Here is a 19,323-nt window from a genome sequence, read left to right on the forward strand (position 1 = left end):
AACAGTGGCTAACTCTAGAAGCACACTGCCTTTGCCGCATATATGCCAGCAAAATGGATGGCTTGTGGCCTGCTTTTCTCATCACATAACTTGATTTAGAATTCAGGTTTTGTACCAATGCATTTGACTGGCAGGACCCAATTCACATCCAGAATCCTAGCTGCAAGAGAGTCTTGAAATATGTAATACTTAGCTTTTCAGTCTCTCAAATACAGAAATGCAATAGCTATCAAGTGAGCCAGTCTCCAGCATCTACCACAAGAGGCAGGAGAGACAGGCAAACAGATTGGCTTAGCCCTAAGACTGGGCATAAAACACAAATAAAATCTGGGTTTCAATATCAGGGAAGAGGGCTGGGATGGCTACAGAGACAGCAACAAGAGTGTCAGCCAGGGGTACCTGACTCAGTCTTAAGAGATCAAGGAAGACTTTACTGAGAAGACAAAGAGGAGCGGCATCTGGGTGGCTCAGTTGGTTAAGTGTCTACTTCTTGATCTCAGCTCAGGTCTTGATCTCAGGTTCATGAGTTCAAGTCCTGCAGTGGGCTCTACTTAAAAAAAAAAAAAAAAAAGGAGAAGGCAAAGAGGGACAAGAAGAGTATTCCAGGCACAGGGAAGGCAAGAATATACTGCTTTGAAAGAAAGATCATGGTGGGGGGGTGCGCAGCGGGGAAGTGCCTGGGTGGCTCAGTCAGTTAAGTGTCTGCCTTCAGCTCAGTCATGATCCCGGGGTCCTGGGATGGAGCCCCACAGCAGGCTCCCTGATCAGCAGGCTCTGCTTCTCCCTCTTCCTCTGCCCCTCCCCCTGTTTGTGCTCTCTCTCTCTCTTTCAAATGAATAAATAAAATTTTTTAAAAAAGAAAGAAAGAGCACGGGGAAGAGGGATGAATACTTCACATATATTATCTCATTTCATCCCATAAAAATCACAGGAATGAGTATTGTATCATTCCCAATTTGCAAATCAAGGAGGGCCTTAAAAGGCACAGTAAAGAATTTGGATTTCAAGGTAGCCAGAAATTCTCCATAGGAACACAGAGGTGTTGGGTGTTAGGGAGCTGCTGGTAAGCAGAAGAATACAGATTTCCAAACAACATAAAACACCATAAATATAATGATAAAGACTGGGAAAAGTTATTTGCCATGCAGGTAACTGATAATTGACAAAAGATTAGTATGCAGAATATTAAAGAAATCCCATCAATCAATTTTAAAAATTACAAATACTCCAATAAACAATTGGGTGAAGGCTAGGACTTACAGAAGTGAAAACCCAAATGATTAAAAAACATACGAAAAAAAATTAAGGAAAAAAAAATATGTAATCTTTTCAACCTCATGGCAAATGCAAATTAAAATAACAATAAATACCATTCTGCATTTATTTATCAGATTGGCAAAAATGTTTAAATTCTGAAACAAGTTTTGACAGGGATGTGGTACTACCACTTGGAAAACAATTTGACTATCCTAAGTATGAAGATGCATTCCTCCTTCAATCCTTCAACCCAGCAATTCAGCTTCTTGGGAATGGTGTTCTATGAGAACCAACTGTTAATTATTCAAGTATTCAGGTATTATGTAAACCAGTTGTTAAATAGCATCTTGAATGCTATTCCCCCATGATGGGGATATTTACACTATAGAAATCTGCAACCACTATAAATCAGGGTTGGGTATTTTGCTTTGTTTTTAGATCCTATTTAGCAGAATACCACCATACACAGAGAAACTCTCATGCATATGCACAAAACACTGTGGAAGAAATATTCAGAATCTATGCCATGTTTAAGTTTATGGGGTATTAATTTCAGGACATCATTTGCATTAGATCATCACTAAGGTACGAATAACAACATAATTTAACCTTAGTTTGAATTTTTCAATTACTTCCACATTCTCAACTCTCTATGTAATCGTTCTTAAATAATTTCTTTAAACACTAAGAAAAGTGTATTATTTCACAAAACAAGAAGCCTGAACTGGGGTGGCTCCCTGGCTGGTTAATTTGGTGACTATTCGATGTCTTTAAGTTGCTTGATTTCTTCTCCTTTCTACTTTGCCATTTCCAGCAAGCTCCCCTCATTCAACAAGATGGCTGCAGCGATGCCAAGAATTCTTTCACAGATAATATGTAGGGGAAGAAGAGCTATTTCTTCCCATTTGTGTCTTTTCATCAAAGAAGAAAACTTCCCCTGAAGTCTCCTAGCAGACTTCCCCTCAGGTCCCATTGGTCAGCTTGAGTAATTTCAGTAACATTCCATTACATTTAGAATTTGTCGAAGGATTTAAGTAGTTGTTTGCAAGGCTTACTCTTAATATAAAAGTTAAATTTTTTCAACAGAAAAGGAAAACCCTAGTGTCTCACACTGACAATTAAAGCCACTCATTATTTTAGATCCGGGCAGAAATCATAAGTAATTTAGGTAATTTTCACCAAAATTATCTCAGTAAAGTTCATGCACTTCAAGTGTTTAAGAATCAACTTTCATTCAGATCACTGCCCTATTTTCTGACAATTTAATGTATTTTTCACAGATTTGGAACTTTAACCTTGACGAGAGGTATAAATGCTATGATTATCTTAATGTCAATATTATGTTTAAAAATAATCTTGCCTGAGGTAAAAGGATCTTATATATAAAAGTCATGCGTTTATGACTAGGGTCATTTACATTTCCCTTGCATTAACTCTACTTTGACATGCTTACTATTGAGCAAGGGAGAGCACAAGCATGTGGTTATTATAGCCAACTTCCTTCCAGTTCCAACCTCATTTTCTGCTGCAAACATCCAGGGGAACTAGGAGGTTCTCCAAATCATTCACTAATATGAAAAAGGACTGAAGGGCAAATGTATTAATTTACTAATGAGATTTACATGTGTAAAGTAGAGACTATAGATTCTGACAGCTTAAGAGAAAATAATATCCTATATGCCCTGAATCCACACATATGTCTATCTACAAAATGTAAACTTTCTAAGGTAATCCTGGTTATATTGTCAAATCAGTGGCTCTTTTTTAAAAAGTTACTTTTGATAAACTGCTATATCAGATTTAAACCATAAATCTTTTCCCTTGAAGTGGTTTTAATTGTATCTGCAAACTGGCAACATTAACTCAGTTCAGCAACTTGGAGACCAGCAACCCCCAGGGATGTGCTCATTGCTGGAGAATACCAAACACTTTTCATAAGGCAGGTCAAAGGTAAAGGAAGGAGTGATGATGAGCTGAAGAGACAAATTTTAGAAATGGTCTATTTTTGCAGTTGGAAGCAAAAATGTACTATTTTTTAATTATTATTTTAATAATTTTTAATAATTTTAATAATTATTTTTTAAGTTTAATTATAAAATTGCATACACACAGTAAAAATCCAAAGAGTAGAGAATGGTATACAATAAAAAATTAAAATACCACTTTCCCCACAAACCCCAAGTTTCACTCCCTAGAGGCATGCATTGTAAACAGTTGCAAAATTTTAAATACCATATTTTGTTTATTCATTCATTCATCAACGGATATTTGGTTGTTTCTTTTTGACTATCATGAATAATGCTGCTATGAACATTGGTGTACAAGTATTTGAGTCTCTGCTTTCATTTCTTTTGGGTATATTCCCTGAAGTGGAATTGCTGGAACACAGGGTAATTCTATGTTTAACTTTTTGAGGAACTGCCAGATTGTTTTCCCCCATGGCTGCACTATTTTACATTCTCACCAGCAATGCACCAGCAATGATACAAGGGTTCCAATTTCTCCCTATCCTTACCAATATTTGTTATTTTGTTGCTGTTGTTATTGTTTTGATAATAGACACTCTAATGGGTGTGAACTGTATCTCACTACAGCTTTGATTTTCATTTCCCTGATAGCTAGTTATATTGAGCATCTTTTTCATGTGGTTATTGGCCACTTGTATATCTTCTTTGGAGAAATGTCTATTCATGTCCTTTGTCCATTTTTGCACTGAGTTGTTTGGTTTTTTTCATTGTTGAGTTTAGGAGTTCTCCATATATTCTGGATATTTACCCCTTATCAGATATGTGCTTTGCAAACATTTTCTCCCATTCTGTGGATTATCTTTTCACTCTCTTGACACTGTCTTTTAATGCACAAAAGTTTTATTTTGGTGAAGTCCAATTTATCTATTTTTCTTTTTGTTGCTTGTGTTTTTGGTGTCAAATCCAAGAAATTATTCCCAAATCCAAACTGATGAAACTATTCTCCTGTTTTAAGAGTTTTATAGTTTTAGCTCTTATATTTAGATCTTTGATCTATTTTGAGTTAATTTAAGAACTTCATTCTTTTGCATATAGATACTGTTTTCTCAGTACCATTTGTTGAAAGATTGTCTTTTCCCCATTGAATAGTCTTAGCATCCTTGTCAAAAATCAATTGACCATTTACGCAAGTGGATATTTTTTAGGTATAAAGGGAATTTATTCACATTATTTTTTGTGCGTGGAGTCCAACGTGGGACTTGAACTCACGACCCTGAGATCAAGACCTAAGCTGAGATCAAGAGTTAGAGGCTTAACCAAATATGCCACCCAGGTGCCCCAAGTTATTCACATTAATCAAGTCATCTGGCAACCCTGAGTCTCTACATTGACTTTCTTAAGTCCCTTTGAAGGTGATAGACTTGAAAGGGAGACGGGAATTCTAAATTCCAAAAACCCCTTTACTATTAAGAACAAAGTTTAAAGGAGTTAACATTAAATTTTGCCTAGGAAAAGGAATCTCAAGAAATGACTTAAATGAAGTTTCCATTAGAAAGGAAGGAGAAATACAAAGGCTTCAATAGAAAAAGAGAGATAAGAAAATGAAAGGTCAAAAGTCAGGTCTAAGTTCTTTACCCCACCCTCAGCACTGGAGATGGTGAAGTGGAAAAACATACGTTAGTTTGGAGGTGAGGTCTGAGGTAGAAATGTAAATTTGAAAAAAAAAAGAAATGTAAATTTGGGCAATATCAGTACATGCTTTTATTAAAAGAAGTGGGAATGGATACTAGGCAGCCAAAAATTAATAAATAAATAGTATAGAGACTGGAACATGTTTATATGCTGCTGGAGTGGTCCATTGGTAAGGGAGAGAGATGAGGCAAAAGAGAGAAGACACTTGAAGGAGCGTCCTTGAGCAGGAGAGAACCAAAAGCCTTTAACAGGAGGGACACTTTGGGCAGCAACAAGACAGGAGAAAGTAGGCACTAATGTACAGAGGGGTGTGAACTGGATGGTGATTTCCCAGCTGGTGGCTTCTCTTTGTTCAATGGAGAAGAAAGAATGTTCCAGTTATCAATTTACTGTCTTTCATCTCCAGATCTACCCCATATTACCTGCTCTGTGAAAATGGACCTGGACCATATAAACATTTCTCTTTTGCCAAACAAATAATGTAAAGATCTGTCAGCAAACGGTACTGAAGGGAGATTGCAGGAGGAGCTTCTCTTCTTGTTTCTGGTTTGCTCCTCTCAACAGGTTCCTACAGTGCACTGTGGCCGGCACTACGTAGCACCTTCCTGTGGGTAGCTTCCCCTAGCGATCCAGAGGGCACCTTACTTCTCTGCCATTCACTTAGCCACAAAGTCTGGAGTGGCCGCCACCAAATCTGCTCCTTGCTAGGTTCTGTCTCAGCTCAGAGGGGGTGGCAACTTCAATATGTTATTTCCACATGCTTTAAAATTTTTTTTCTCTTAATAGATAATCCCTTATTACAGTTAACTCTTTTTTTTTTAAGTTTTTATTTATTCATTTAAGTAACCTCTACACCCAACATGGGCTCAAACTCATGATCATGAGATCAAGAGTCGCACACTCTTCCAACTGAGCCTGCCAGGTGCCCCTACAGTTAATTCTTTATATTAAATTTTCGTGTTTAAATTACTTTGTGTTTTCTCTTTGTAGTCTCTTAAAGGGTCCTGACTTACCTAATAAGTTATAAGCTAAGAATGTTGGGGAAGGGAAAGAGGAGGTTTGGGAGAAATGGGCTGAAATAGTCTGGAAAAGGGGGTTAATAAATTTGCCAAACAAAAGTAGGATTTCCATTACACTATTTGGATGTATGGTAATTCATTTTACCAGTCTCTGGATATTTAGGTTGTTTAAACATACACACACACACACACAATGTGGATGTGGATGGATATTCTTCTAATCTGTCTCCCTATGCTTTTGGAGACATCTTTTCTTTCCTTTCTTTTCCCTTCCTTTTCTTTCTTTCTATCTATTTATTTTTGACTGCTGTGATGGCTGACTCCTTGAAAAGACCACCAAAATAACCTGTTGGTAGAACAAAGTCAAGTTTGGGCACCTGGGTGGCTCAGTCGGTTAAGCGTCTGCCTTTGGCTCAGATCATGATCCCAGAGTCCTGGGATTGAGCCCCACTGCTCAGTGGGAAGCCTGCTTCTCCCTCTCCCTCTGCCTGCCATGCCCTCTGCTTGTGTGCTCTCTGTCAAATGAATAAATAAAATCTTTTTTTAAAAAAAGAACAAAGTCAAGTTCATTGCTTATCACAAAAATTTGTAAGGAGGGAAGGATAAGAGAAGTAAGGGAGACTACTGCCTTGACAGTCTTAGCTTCTTAGACAGGGAGGCAATGGCAGGATATTATGAGGTTTTTGAGAGTCTGGATTAGGATGAGTTTTTTTGTTTTTTTTAAAGATTATTTGAGAGAGAGAGTGTGTAGGGTGAGGGGCAAAGGGAGAGAATCTCAAGCAGACTCCCTGCTGAGCGCAGAGCCCACTGTAGGACTCAATCTCACAACCCTGAGATCATGACTTGAGCCAAAATCAAGGGTCAAGGGAGCTTACTAGGTTTGGGCAAAATTCATGACCTAATTTATAATAGACATAGCTCTGAATCTTGCATAGAAACAGTCATTTGATGAGCCTGGTGGAGTGATCTGTGTCCTAAGAAGGGCATATTTATTCTCATGAGGAATAACTGAGTTGGTCTATGGTTAGGGGGGGAAAAGGTACTTTCCAGAAGTTTGAGTTATATAAAGTTTCCTAGACAAAACAGCCAAAGCCAAATCCCTATAAGAAAACAAATAATAAATTGTTTTTCATCAAAATGAAACTTCTGTTTTAATGACACTATTAAAAGAATGAAAAAGGGGTGCCTGGGTGGCTCAGTCGTTAAGCGTCTGCCTTTGGCTCAGGTCATGATCCCAGGGTCCTGGGATTGAGCCCCATGTCAGGCTCCCTGCGAGCCTGCTTCTCCCTCTCCCGCTTCTCCTCTTGTGTTCTCTCTCTCGCTGTCTCTCTCTGTCAAATAAATACATAAAATCTTTAAAAATAAATAAATAAAATAAAATAAAGAATGGGAAAAAAAAACAAGTTATAGACTGGGAGAAAATACTTGCAAATGATATCAGATAGCAAATAAGCATTTTAAAAAATGCTCAGTATTCTTCAGGGAAAGGCAAATTAAAAGCACAATGAAATATCACTACACACCTATTTGAGTGTCTAAAGCAAAAGACTGACCATACCAAGTGTTGACAAGAATATGAAACAACTAGAACTCTCAAGCACTGCTGATGGGAATGAAAAATGGTAATAACCACTCTGGAAAACAGTTTGGCCGTTTCTTACAACGTTAAACACACACCTACCACGCAATGCAGCCATTCTACTCCTAGGTATTTACCAAAAGAAATAAAAGCACATGTCCATACAAAGACTTACATGAATATTCATAGCAGCTTTATTTGTTATAGCCAAACACTGAAACCTCCAAATGTCCATCAGTGGATCTATAGATAAACAAAGAGTGGTATATCCAAATATGGGGAAAACTGTTCAACACTAAAAAGGAATTAACTGTTGTTACATATAATGGCATGGATGAATTTCAAAATGATTATGCTGAATGAAAGAAGCCAACAAAAAAGTATACTGGAGTGCCTGGGTGGCTTGAGTCAGTTAAGCAACTGACTCTTGGTTTCAGCTCAGATCATGATCTTGGGGTCGTGGGATTGAGCACCCCTTCTCTCGGGCTCCATGTTCTGCAGGGAGTCTGCTTGAAATTCTCTCTCCCTATCTGCCCCCTCCCCCCACTTGAGTACAAGCTTGCTCTCTCTCTCTCAAAAAATAAATTAATTTAAAAAATTCTCTCTGCCCCTCCCCCTCCTCTAAAAAAAGAGTACATACTGTATGATTGCATTTAAGCAAATTATAGAAAAATGCAAACTAATCTCTAGTAACAGAAAGTAAGTCAGTGGTTGCTTGGGGAAGGGGTTTGAAGGTGGGGTTTGGGGGCCATGAAGGAGACATTACAAAGGAGCATGAGGAAATGTTTGGGGGTGATGAATATGTTCATTTTCTTTAATGGGATGTTTCACACATATACATATGTCAAAACTTACAAATTTTTCATTTTAAATATGTTCAATTCTTTGTATGTCAATAAAGTTGTGTTAAAGAAAAGCTATTTTTGCTTTTGTGGCAACTTTTGAGGCAGAAGTTGAACTGAAATTTGAACCCATCCTTCCTCAGAATTCCTGCACCCTCCATCATGCGCCTATAATGTTATCTTCCTTTGCAGAGTAATTAAAAGAGAGCTCTTGAGGCTTACAGCAGTACCCCCAAACCTTAAAGTTAAGATTACCTGCTGAGGCAAACACTGTTGACAGTCTTCTTAACAGCCATACCCCTTTCTCTTTCTTTTCTGCCACAACCTACCTTCTCACATTACAAACTGATAATCTCTGGACATGTAACCTAACCATGGTTAATGAATGGTACCTGAAGGCCATTCTGCGTAAGATTTTCCACCCAGATTAAAAGAAAAAAAAAAGTCCCTTCTTCCTGCCTTTGGATGTTGTTACAAGAAAATGTGATGTTTATAGCTGTGGGAGCCTTTTGGCAACCATGAGGGGAAAATCAAGAGTCTCAGAGAAGACCACAAACTCTGACAATGTTGCACTGCTGAATTAACCAACCCTAGAGCCAGGTACCTCTGGACTTCCTGCAATGTGGAATAATACACTTTCATTTTTTAAAAGCCATTTAGTTGCATTTGTTACTTGCAGTTGAGAACATTGCATCTATTTAATGGATGACATTATTAAACAATTAAAATAACTGACAAAATGATAATCTGAAAATGGGTGTCTCTGGAGTTTTAGGAACATCTAAATCTTTGTCATGGACTTTAACTGTATCTAGTCTGAAGAAAGAACATATTAAGTCATTAAGGCAGTGGTCCCTTCCATAATCTATCCTCCCAGATCAGGTATCTCTTGGAAGCGATGCTAATAAACACCATGCCACGTGAGCACCGACAGGAGGATAGGAAAACTAGCAACTTAGGAGCTATCCTGTAAGGAAGTGTTGCAGAAGTGTCCCTGCTGGTCTCCAGTTCCTTCTCATATGGCCGTAGGCATTGAGAAGCTGCCTAAAATGTTGCCCTAACATCTATAGGTTCAGCATCCAAACTCACCCTCCTCTATAACTTTCAGTAATGGTGGCTCCCACACCTGCCCAACCAGCTGTAGGCAAAGGCTTGCTTGGTGGAGGTGGCTGTCCAGGCTGTGAAATTAGGTTGTAGAAGTAATATCCAGCCAGGAGTCTGCGATGCAGGCTGAGGCCCAAAGCCACTACTTGACAGAACTGCCCAGGTGGGGCCCCAAACAATTGTAAACCCCTATAAAACATTCAGCAAAAACTTTATATAGAGAGAAATTCTTTGGTAAAGTGACTATAAGCACAATTTGTTTTGCAAGGTTTAGTTTTTTATACCGTGTTTCTTTGAGGCAAATATATTTTGTACTGGATTTTGTATGAATTTCTTAGACTTTCAGTGTTTAAAGGAAAGATGATGTGTCTTTTACTGATTCAGTTGTTTAATTACATGCTTTTATGTGTATTCTTTCTGGCAACAAGACCATCAACCTGCCCCCTGCAGCTCTAAGCCTAGTGCTTTGCATCCAGGACTCAATATAAAATGACTGAGAGAAACAAGAGGGGGGGAACCCACAAAACACAAAAATCAATGGCAAATTAGAACATGTTCATAAACAAGGCACGTGACTGCTTTACAAATGCTGTTTATAAATGCTCTATAATTATTATTATCGATAAAAACAGCAGCAGTAGCTGTTGTTAGAAGAGAAATATATGGCAGCTTCCTTTTTTTCTGGTAACTGGTTCTGTGTTTGTGTGAAGGGGTCGATTCCAGATACCCTTACTCTAAATTGGGATGTCCAATACCACCAGTTTTTCACGCACTGAACTACGTGAGAGAGTAGAAGACTAAGCAAATATATTGTACTAGGAATGGGAAACCCTTCCTTTTTGGAGCATTTTCCGCTCTCTTCTGTCCACTACAAACTAGATTAAACATTTGCATACTCAGTGAAATAGCTCTAGGTGAAGTACTCATGAGCCTTGAAAGCCTCTACGGAGTTCCAAAAGGCCCCCCCAGTAGGAACTTACGTTGTGGCACTCCACCGCAGGCCGAGATGCCAGACCTCCCGGCGGCGCCACAAGCTTGGCGAAACGCTGGGACCGCAACGCGGACCACACGCTCTAGCTCTCTGCCGGCCCTCCGCCGCTGGGCGAACACCCCAATCCCGGGCAGGGGCGGGGCCAAGACCCGGAAGAGGCGGGGCCCGGAGCGCCAAACGCCGAGCGGAAGAAGCTGTGCTTTCTTTTCCGCGCGGCCACCGAAGGATGAGGTTGTGTGGGGCATCGTCGGCCAGGCGGGCCGGGCGGCAGGGTCTGCGGGCCAGTTGCTGGGTTCTTCGAGGTGGGCGTCCTCGCGGTCTTACTTAGTTCCCCCGTTCCTGCTGGGAGCCTGATTCCGTGCCGGAAACCATGCCCGCCTTGGGCCTTCTGCCCTTGGGTGCCCGCGCCCTGGGCCTCCGACCCGTGGTCCACACGGCCGCGAGCTCGGCCCCGGAGGCAACCTTCCCGTTCCCCTCCCCCCCGCCCCAGTTGACGGGGCCGGAGCTTACTTCCGGGTCGTTGGCTCAGTCGCATTTTTTGAGTAACCAGCCGCGACTCTTAACCTGACCCCTCTCTTATAGTAGACCTTGGCTTCAACTGTTCTAAGCCCCAAAATTAATAAAGGGCCTTCTCAGATTCAGGTGGTTCCGAGGAGGTTGGAGGGTACGGCGGGTGGGTTTGGTGCTCCTCCCCGCCCTTCTCCGAAGCCGTTTTGTATCCCCAGCAAAGCCTTGAGTGCGGCCTGGAAGGTTTTAAGGTCCCCTAAATGGGCTGCGTATTTACCCCTAGTAAGGGAGCATTTTATAAAATGGGGAAGGGATTATCTCTAGGATGTTAAGACAGCCTTTACTTAACTGTACTTTATGATTGGCTTTTAAACTTAACAGCAGTTTAGTAACAGTTCTGGTAGGGATTTAGTAGAGTTGTCGCATTTGTGAGTCTTCCTTGTAAATATGCTCTGAGTGGTATTGAAGTTGGAGAACAATATGTACTGTATAGATTCCTGCCCTCCCCTACCCCCAGGCCATAAATGCCTGCTCTACGCTTAGATTTTGCGTTTATATAGAGATGTGTATTTCTGAACATAATACGGAAGAAACTGGTCAACAGCTGGGAGACTGGAAAAAAACATTGCCTATTCAAAAACAAGTTATTAATGAATACTTCACCGATGAGACTTGGTATAATCCTGCGGTTTTTTTTGTTCCCTCCCCCAAATACGTTGCTTACAACAAGGCAACTGTGGGGCGCCTGGGTGGCTCAGTTAGGTTAAGCGACTGCCTTCGGCTCAGGTCATGATCCCGGAGTCCTGGGATCGAGTCCCGCATCAGGCTCCCGGCTCAGCGGGGAGTCTGCTTCTCCCTCTGACCCTCTCTCTCTCAAATAAATAAATAAAATCTTTAAAAAAAAAAAAGCAACTGTGATGGATGAAAGTAGGTTTTGGGTTTTTTTGTTGGTTTTTTTTAAGATTTTATTTATTTATTTGGCAGAGAGGGAACACAAGCAGGGGGAGTGGGAGAGGGACAAGCAGGCATCCCTCCGAGCAGGGAGCCCAGGGAGCCCAGTGCGGGGCTGGATCCCAGGACCTGAGCCAAAGGCAGGCGCTTAAGGACTGATCCACCCAGACGCCCCTGAAAGTAGTGTATATTTGGTATTAGTCATTATTTTGAGGCCTAAGGGGCTTGAATCCTATTTTTATTGGTAAATACTGGGATTTTTTTTTTAATTTTACAAACTAAATGTTTGGTAAAAATATAATGTAGGTAATTCCTGAAGCATAATAAATACAGAGCCCACCAAACCATTTAAGAACGGTGATTTTATCAATATAATGGCCTCTCATTTCTTCCGTGTCCCATTCTCCTGCCTTCCATCCTGAGGTGCCTATCATCTGGGCTTTTGTATCCGCGTCTCTTAGCTTTTTGAGCTAAGTGGGATGGATAGCAGTTTTATTCCAAATATGTATCCCTAAACATGCTGGTAGGCTTTAGAGAAATGGGATTATGCATGTAGTTTTCAGTAATTCCATCAATCTCATTACACTGAAATTTTCCAATTGGAATTATTCATAACTAATAGTTTGTGTTCCTGATACTGATTATGTGAAATTATTTCCAGACTTGAAAATGATAAATTGTTTCACAAGGTCCAACATTTGATGTGTCTTCATAAATCATTTCCAGTAGCTGTCTGATTCAGTGATTTATCCTCCTGGGGTGCTGCGGGATATGATCTGTGGCCCTGGCCATTCCCTTTGCACTACCTAAGTGTGCTTTCATGCAACCTGGGACTTAATTCCACAAGACTGTCCAATAATGATGCCAACATAATGTATCTGTTCTAAAACTATGTTAGATTTGCCATTGTGATGCTTTAGTTGGAGGTCTGCACACTTGTTTTTATATACCTAACCTTTAACCTGATTCATATCTCATCCTTGTCAAGCTCGGAGACAGAAAAGCAATGGCTAGAGTACTCATTAGGACCATCATGTCTTAAAATCGATACTGCCCCAGTAAAGAACATCATATGTATCCACTGTTTTTCCTGTTCATGCTAATAAACCCATTTCCAGCTTGGAAAGATCATTTATGGAATTATTAGGGCCTAAACAGTCAAAAGTACTAATATGCTCAAATCATTATAGACATTTTAAGTTTGGGGTTTATCTGCTTTGACTACCAAAAAAAGAATTACACAGAAAGTACTTTGTTCATTAGAGATGTGTTAAACAACAACATTTTTCCAGTATATGGCCTTAATGTTAGTAGTTTTTATTAAAAAGTTGGGAGTCAGGAAGGTGGCAAATATTACGTTTATGGTTCCTGATGAGAAGGAAAAAGTCTCACTGGACCATTCCTACATATAAGATGCCAAACAGATGCAAGTACAAATGAGAACTCTAAATATTTTAATTTCCAGGTGCAATAGAGCCTATGAGGTGAAGATGAATGAAGGTTGTCCTGATGTTTTCCAGAAACTGTTCACAGGATGGCTCTGATAAAACCACTAGGAGCACAAGTGCATGTAATGAGGTACCAAAAGTTAATGTTGTGCTTTTTTATGTATTTGTGGTACTGTTCATGAAGGGCAGTACCAAAAATGTTTAATACATTTTTGACACAGGGTAAAAACTGGCACAATGATGACTTAAATTACTTTTTGCCGTTTACCCAGCTGAGGGTTTCTTTGAAGAAATAATTTTAAGACTGAGATGCCAGTAACCTATATTGTTTATGTGAATTGCCCAAGTATAATGCAATTTTTAATTAAAATGGGTGAAATGTTCTTTTCAGCATATAGGTAGCTGCAGATGAATATTCAAGTGCAAAACTATCGTGGTTAAAATTCATTGCCTCAAGTAAGTATGATTTGTCAAGTAATCACAGCTATTAATAATTCAAAAGTATCTGAAACTCCAAAGGGCTAGGGCCATTTCCTGTTAAAATTGCCTGTGTGTGTCAGGGAGTATGATTTCTTTTTGATTTTTGACTATGGAGTGGTTTTCACTGTTGGTTTCTATTTTTTTTTTCCTAGAGGCATGCAATTGGAAGGAAAAAAGAAGAATTGGTCAAGAAGACATGAATTGAAACATGAAGATTAATATTTTTAACATTGATCACCTCAATAAATTATGTAGAAAAATACATGTTTGAGTACTTGCAATTGTTAGGCAAGTAAAGTTTATGATCTTTAAAAAATACCAAATGTTTAAACAGTTCCATTTTCATAATCACTAGTCCGACTTGGTTTTGTTTTTTAAGGTTTTATATATTTATTTGACAGAGACACAGAGCAGGAACACAAGCGGGGGAGTGGGAGAGGGAGAAGCAGGCCTCCTGCTGAGCAGGGAGCCCAATGTGGGGCTCAATCCCAGGACCCTGGGATCAATGACCTGAGCTGAAGGCAAATGCTTAACAACTGAGCCACCCGGGCACCCCACCAGACTTGTTTTTAACATACTTCAAGGATAGTATGTTCTTGTCAATAACAAGCTCGTTTGTGAACCGATGTCCTTTCTTGCCTTAGGGGATTTCAGCAAACTGGATAACCATGGAGGTATACCTAAAAAATAAGTATTTGGAATCTCCTAAACACCTTAATGAATTATCTCTTACAAGTAAAGATTTCACCTGTGACCTACAATTTGTTTAAAATATAAATCTTATTCTTTGTTCATACCTTTGAATAAAATAATCCTGGGGTGCCTACGTGGTACAGTTAGTTGGGTATCTGACACTTGGTTTCTGCTCAGGTTGTGAGATGAAGCCCATCGTTGGGCTCTGCACTGAGCGTTGAGTATGCTTCAGTTTCTCTCCTCTCCCTCTGCTCTCCCTCGCTCGCTCTCATGAATAAATTGTAAATGATAATAAAAATTTTTTGTAAACAACTGCTCTGAAAAAGTAATTCTGCTTCTAGTACAAATAATGTTATCTTAAGGAAAATAGTGACTGGACAGTCCAATCTGGATTTACAAGAATTCTAAAACTAGGGGCACCTGGGTGGCTCAGTCGGTTAAGTGTCTGCCTTCAGCTCAGGTTATGATCCCAGGGTCCTGGGATGGTGGTGCTCTCTGCTCAGCGGGGAGTCTGCTGCTCCCTCTCACCTTTTGTGCTCTCTCTCTCTCAAATCTTAAAAAATTCTAAAACTGACTTCCTAACTGGAGACTTAGGTAAATCTTGCTTTTCCCCTGTTGAGTCCCACAGCATATAATTACCTGCCTTTATCCAAGTTATAATTGCAGTATGGCCAAACGGTACAAAACCTGTATAGCAACAAAGAAGCCACAAAGTAAGGTCCTGACTAGAATTATAGAACTGTAATATGTAAATTGTTTGTACAAAACTAGCTTTGCTTTCTGAATGCAAGTGTCTGAGACTAGTGACTATTCACTGTTTTTGAATGATACGTCAAAGGTCCATAGAGAGACCTGTCTGTCTGTATGGTTAAGCTCCATGAGGTACCAGTTTCTGAAGAACCGGCATGGTAGTATCTGGGTAAAATAGGTGGCAATTTTGTGATGACATTTTCCTTTTAGTAAGATTTATTTATTTTAGAATTTCTCTTAAGCTTTGGAAAATGAAAAAGATTTGGGGATTTTACAAGTTAAGTGTATTTCCTCAGTCTTAGTCCCCCCAACCCACCCCCTGCCCCACCTTTCAGAGTAGATCTTTTCCCTCCAGAAACAAACTGGGTTTGCAAATTGGTTTCTTCGCCTTTTGGTACCTTTCCTGTAACCAATTGCCAATTCTTGATCTTTGATTTGATTTAAATTCCTTTTTTTTTTCATTTAACCTGGCTTAAAAAATGGGAAATATACAAGCTTTCCCTGACTCCATAATTAGGGCTTCCAAAATGATATAATGGGTATAACACTATATAATAAAGTATGAAAGCTCCTTAAATTTGGGGCTTCTGTTACAGAAATTGCTGTTATCATTTGTCAGGTTCACAGGTGCAAGAAAAATGGTTTAAAATGATTATTTGTAGGTAAATGTTCTCATTTAAAGTGTTCTTGCCATCTTGTGACAAATAGCGGGAACTACACAAAATGGTATTTTACCTTGCTTAGTTTGTAAATCATATTGAGACCATATTTCATACATTTAGGATAGCATTCTAACATACTACTGTACACATTACCTGAAGCATTACTTCAAAATCACATTTAACTTAAATATGAAGAAAATAGTGTCCTCAGATTGGCTATTCATCACTAGTGAAAAGAGTTGTCCCAGGTCCATATGTGGCAATAAACTGTTGGAGCTGCTGTTGGCACTGAGTCAAATAGATATCCCTTTGCTCTAAATATTCTTCGTTATACAATTCAAACGGAAATACTGCATTTGGAGCAACACAAAATACAGTGGCCCCTAAGTAAAGGAAAAAAGTGTAAATGAGAATTCCTTAAAATGCTAAATGTGAAATCACATTTTCAACAGAAGAGTAGGTTTTAAAATTAAGTTCTGACTTACTTAATAGGACATTTTTTTTAAATAAAGATTTTTATTTGTCAGAGCACAAGCAGGGGGAGTGGCAGGCAGAGGGAGAAGCAGGCTCCCTGCTGAGCATGGAGCCTGATGTGGGACTCAGTCCCAGGACCTTGGGATTGAGCTGGGATCATGACCCAAGCTGAAGGCAGACACCTAACCGACTGACCCAGGCATCCCTTAATAGAATATTAATAATCATTTAAAGCTGACCTGTTTTTGAGACTCATGAGACAGTTTCGGTACATGCACAAACTTAACAGCGCCAAGGAGAAATATGTTGATTACATTTTAAAGTTTTGAAACTACAGAAATTTATCTGTTGACATAATCATTACAGTTTTGAACCTGAATAGTGATGGGAGGAGGTGGAAGAAGTAGGGGGAGAAGGTATTAGAAGGTAGGGAAACACTTTCATGAAGGTTAAATGGATGACTGAGGATAAAGACAGCATTGTATGTTTCATTGTTGATTCACTGAAGGAGTACCTACACTGACTGGCCAGGTGTACAGTTGCTAGCCAAGCAGACAGTGCCTCTCTCCTAAATCTGTCTGTCCTCAGTAAATACTTACATAGCCTCACACTTCTGTCACTGCTCCCTTTATTGCTCCCTTTATTACTCCCTTTATCTTACCTGCATCTTTGCTGTCCCTTGAGAACACTGCCTTCTTCCCTGTGGCTCTCTCAGGTGAAGCTGCTTTTTCTCAAAACACCTCATTCCTTAGTATCACAAGACAGAGACAGTGCCTAACTTGCAGCCCCCTTGCAGCTACCAGACCATTCTCACCCCTGCTTTCCTCTGAATAAAAATCTTTCCTCTAATGCGCAGTGCCACCTGGGCTTTATTACCCTTTCCCTTCCATGGTCAAGTCATCAGTTCTCGGCACATGGCTCAAAATCTTCCTCTCTTCCCTAATACCTTGCCATTTGGTGATTTCCATATGAATTGCTCGTTTAATTCCAGACCTCCCTGTCTTGACCTTTTCCCTTCTACCTCCACTATGCATAGTAAGGTCACAGGAAACTGGTATCACCAAAAACTTAAAACCGTTAGTTCAAATGTCCCCCTTCCCTACACTACCTACTTCCAGCTTTTAGGTCTTTTATCTCCAAGGCCTCTAATCAGCTTCCTTCAATTCATTTTCCTTTTTTAACCTATTTAAGAATCTCTCCCAAGCCAGTCCCCCAACTCCCTTGCCCCCTGCAACACTCGCCTATCAAAACCTCAACTCTGCATGAGCCCAACTGTTTGCTTTATGCCTGCACTCGGGCTGCTAGACAGAAAATCACCTAATTGGCGTTTCTTGGTTTCACTTTAAATGAATCAGAAACCTCAAATGGATGGGCACTTGAACTGCCAGACAACCCTGCTGGGTTTGTCTAGCACAACTGTTCTTCTGTCCCCCACAACGCGACTATTAGATTCCGTTCTCTCCTCAAACGTTTTGTTTTTAGCTGATGACCTTGTGTAGAGCATTTGACCTAATCTACAGACCTGATTCTCTATCCCTGTCTTCCCTCCTATGAAATGAACTGACTTTTCTATTAGAGGCCAATGCCTTCAACATGTGCTCTGGATCCCATCCTCTCTCACCTTTTAAAGGATTTTACTCCTTTGATCTTTCCCCGATTCTGTAGTATTAGTTTACTCTCTGTTGCACATCATAAGATCTATTTATTCTTAAAAAAAAAAAAAAATCCTGGGGTACCTGGGTGGCTCAGTCGGTTAAGCGTCACCTTCGACTCAGGTCATGATCCCAGGGTCCTGGGATCGAGTCCAGCATCAGACTCCCTGCTCGGCGGGGAGTCTGCTTCTCCCTCGCCCTCTACTGCTGCTGCTCTCTCCCTCCCTCCCTCTCTCTCTCTGTCAAATAAATAAAATCTTTAAAAAAAAAAATCCTTGGGCGCCTGGGTGGCTCGGTTGGTTAATCGACTGCCTTCGGCTCAGGTCATGATCCTGGAGTCCCAGGATCGAGTCCCGCATCGGGCTCCCTGCTCAGCAGGGAGTCTGCTTCTCCCTCTGACCCTCCCCCCTCTCATGTGCTCGCTCTCTCTCTCTCACTGTCTCTCAAATAAAATAAAATCTTTAAAAAAAAAAATTAAAAAAAAATCCTTTTTGGACCACACATCCTTCTCTGGTTAATACCCAATTTTTCTTCCCCATCTTTATAGTCAAACATCTCAAAGTTGTCTTATGTGTGCTATTTCCATATCCTCACTTCTTTTCCCACCCAAATCCCAGTCCACTGAAGTAGCTCTGATCACGGACACCTATATCCCCTACGTTGCCAAATCTAATCTTCCATAACTACACGTGATTTTCTTTCTACATTTTAGCTGCTACTTCTCAGTCTCCTTTGTTAGTTCCTCCTCCTCGACCCCATTTCTAAATACTGGAATTCTTCAAGAGCCGTCCTTGGAGTTCTTAGTATATAGTCTCTCTCTAGGTGATTTCAGGTGATTTCATCCATTCCATGGCTATGAGTACCATCTCTGTGCTGATGGTTCCCAAATTAAATTTCTAAATTAGAACTCTCATCTAAACGATTCTTGTATCTGTCTATTGGTATCTCTGTAGGATGCCTCAAACTTATATCTATCATTTGGTTTTTCTCCCAACCCTTTTTCTATTTTTTTGCTAGTCTTGGCAAATGACACCATGATCCAGTCAGTTGCTCAAGGCAGAAGCTTGGGAGTTTTCCTTAATTCTTCCCTCTGCTCTCTGTCCCAGCTTCTAAATCTAGTTCATAAGCACAACCTATTGGTTTTTGTATCCAAGAAAAATGTCCCTGAGTAGAGATCAGTTTCCTGCTGTTATTTTTTCCCCTTTTTTCCCAATTTCTTACTATGTTTAAAGTAACATTTAAGGAGGTTTAACAT

At 40.0% G+C, this 19,323-nt stretch overlaps 1 protein-coding gene, 1 long non-coding RNA gene and 1 other non-coding gene across 3 annotated transcripts in view; 2 read left to right on the plus strand and 1 right to left on the minus strand.

The window, feature by feature from the left end:
- Positions 1 to 10,665: 10,665 nt before the first annotated feature.
- On the plus strand, positions 10,666 to 14,099 carry LOC114216274 (uncharacterized). Its single transcript, XR_003610746.2, has 4 exons — positions 10,666 to 10,753; positions 13,375 to 13,487; positions 13,749 to 13,813; positions 13,990 to 14,099. It is a non-coding gene; the product is annotated as an uncharacterized LOC114216274 (long non-coding RNA).
- LOC114216962 (small nucleolar RNA SNORD87) lies at positions 13,586 to 13,674 on the plus strand. The gene has a single exon (XR_003610887.1). It is a non-coding gene; the product is annotated as a small nucleolar RNA SNORD87 (small nucleolar RNA).
- Positions 14,100 to 15,624: 1,525 nt separating the features above from the next.
- Positions 15,625 to 19,323, minus strand: part of MCMDC2 (minichromosome maintenance domain containing 2) — a 34,376-nt gene continuing 30,677 nt past the window's right edge. The window contains exon 14 of the mRNA XM_028112783.2: positions 15,625 to 16,325. Within this exon, the coding sequence (XP_027968584.1) occupies positions 16,159 to 16,325 (167 nt within the window). The 3' untranslated portion in view covers positions 15,625 to 16,158. The remainder of the gene's footprint in view (positions 16,326 to 19,323) is intronic.

Source organism: Eumetopias jubatus, unplaced genomic scaffold (assembly GCF_037043125.1).
Source record: "Eumetopias jubatus isolate StellerSeaLion01/CBP00866 unplaced genomic scaffold, mEumJub1_p1.0 scaffold_4, whole genome shotgun sequence".
Taxonomy (NCBI): domain Eukaryota; kingdom Metazoa; phylum Chordata; class Mammalia; order Carnivora; family Otariidae; genus Eumetopias; species Eumetopias jubatus.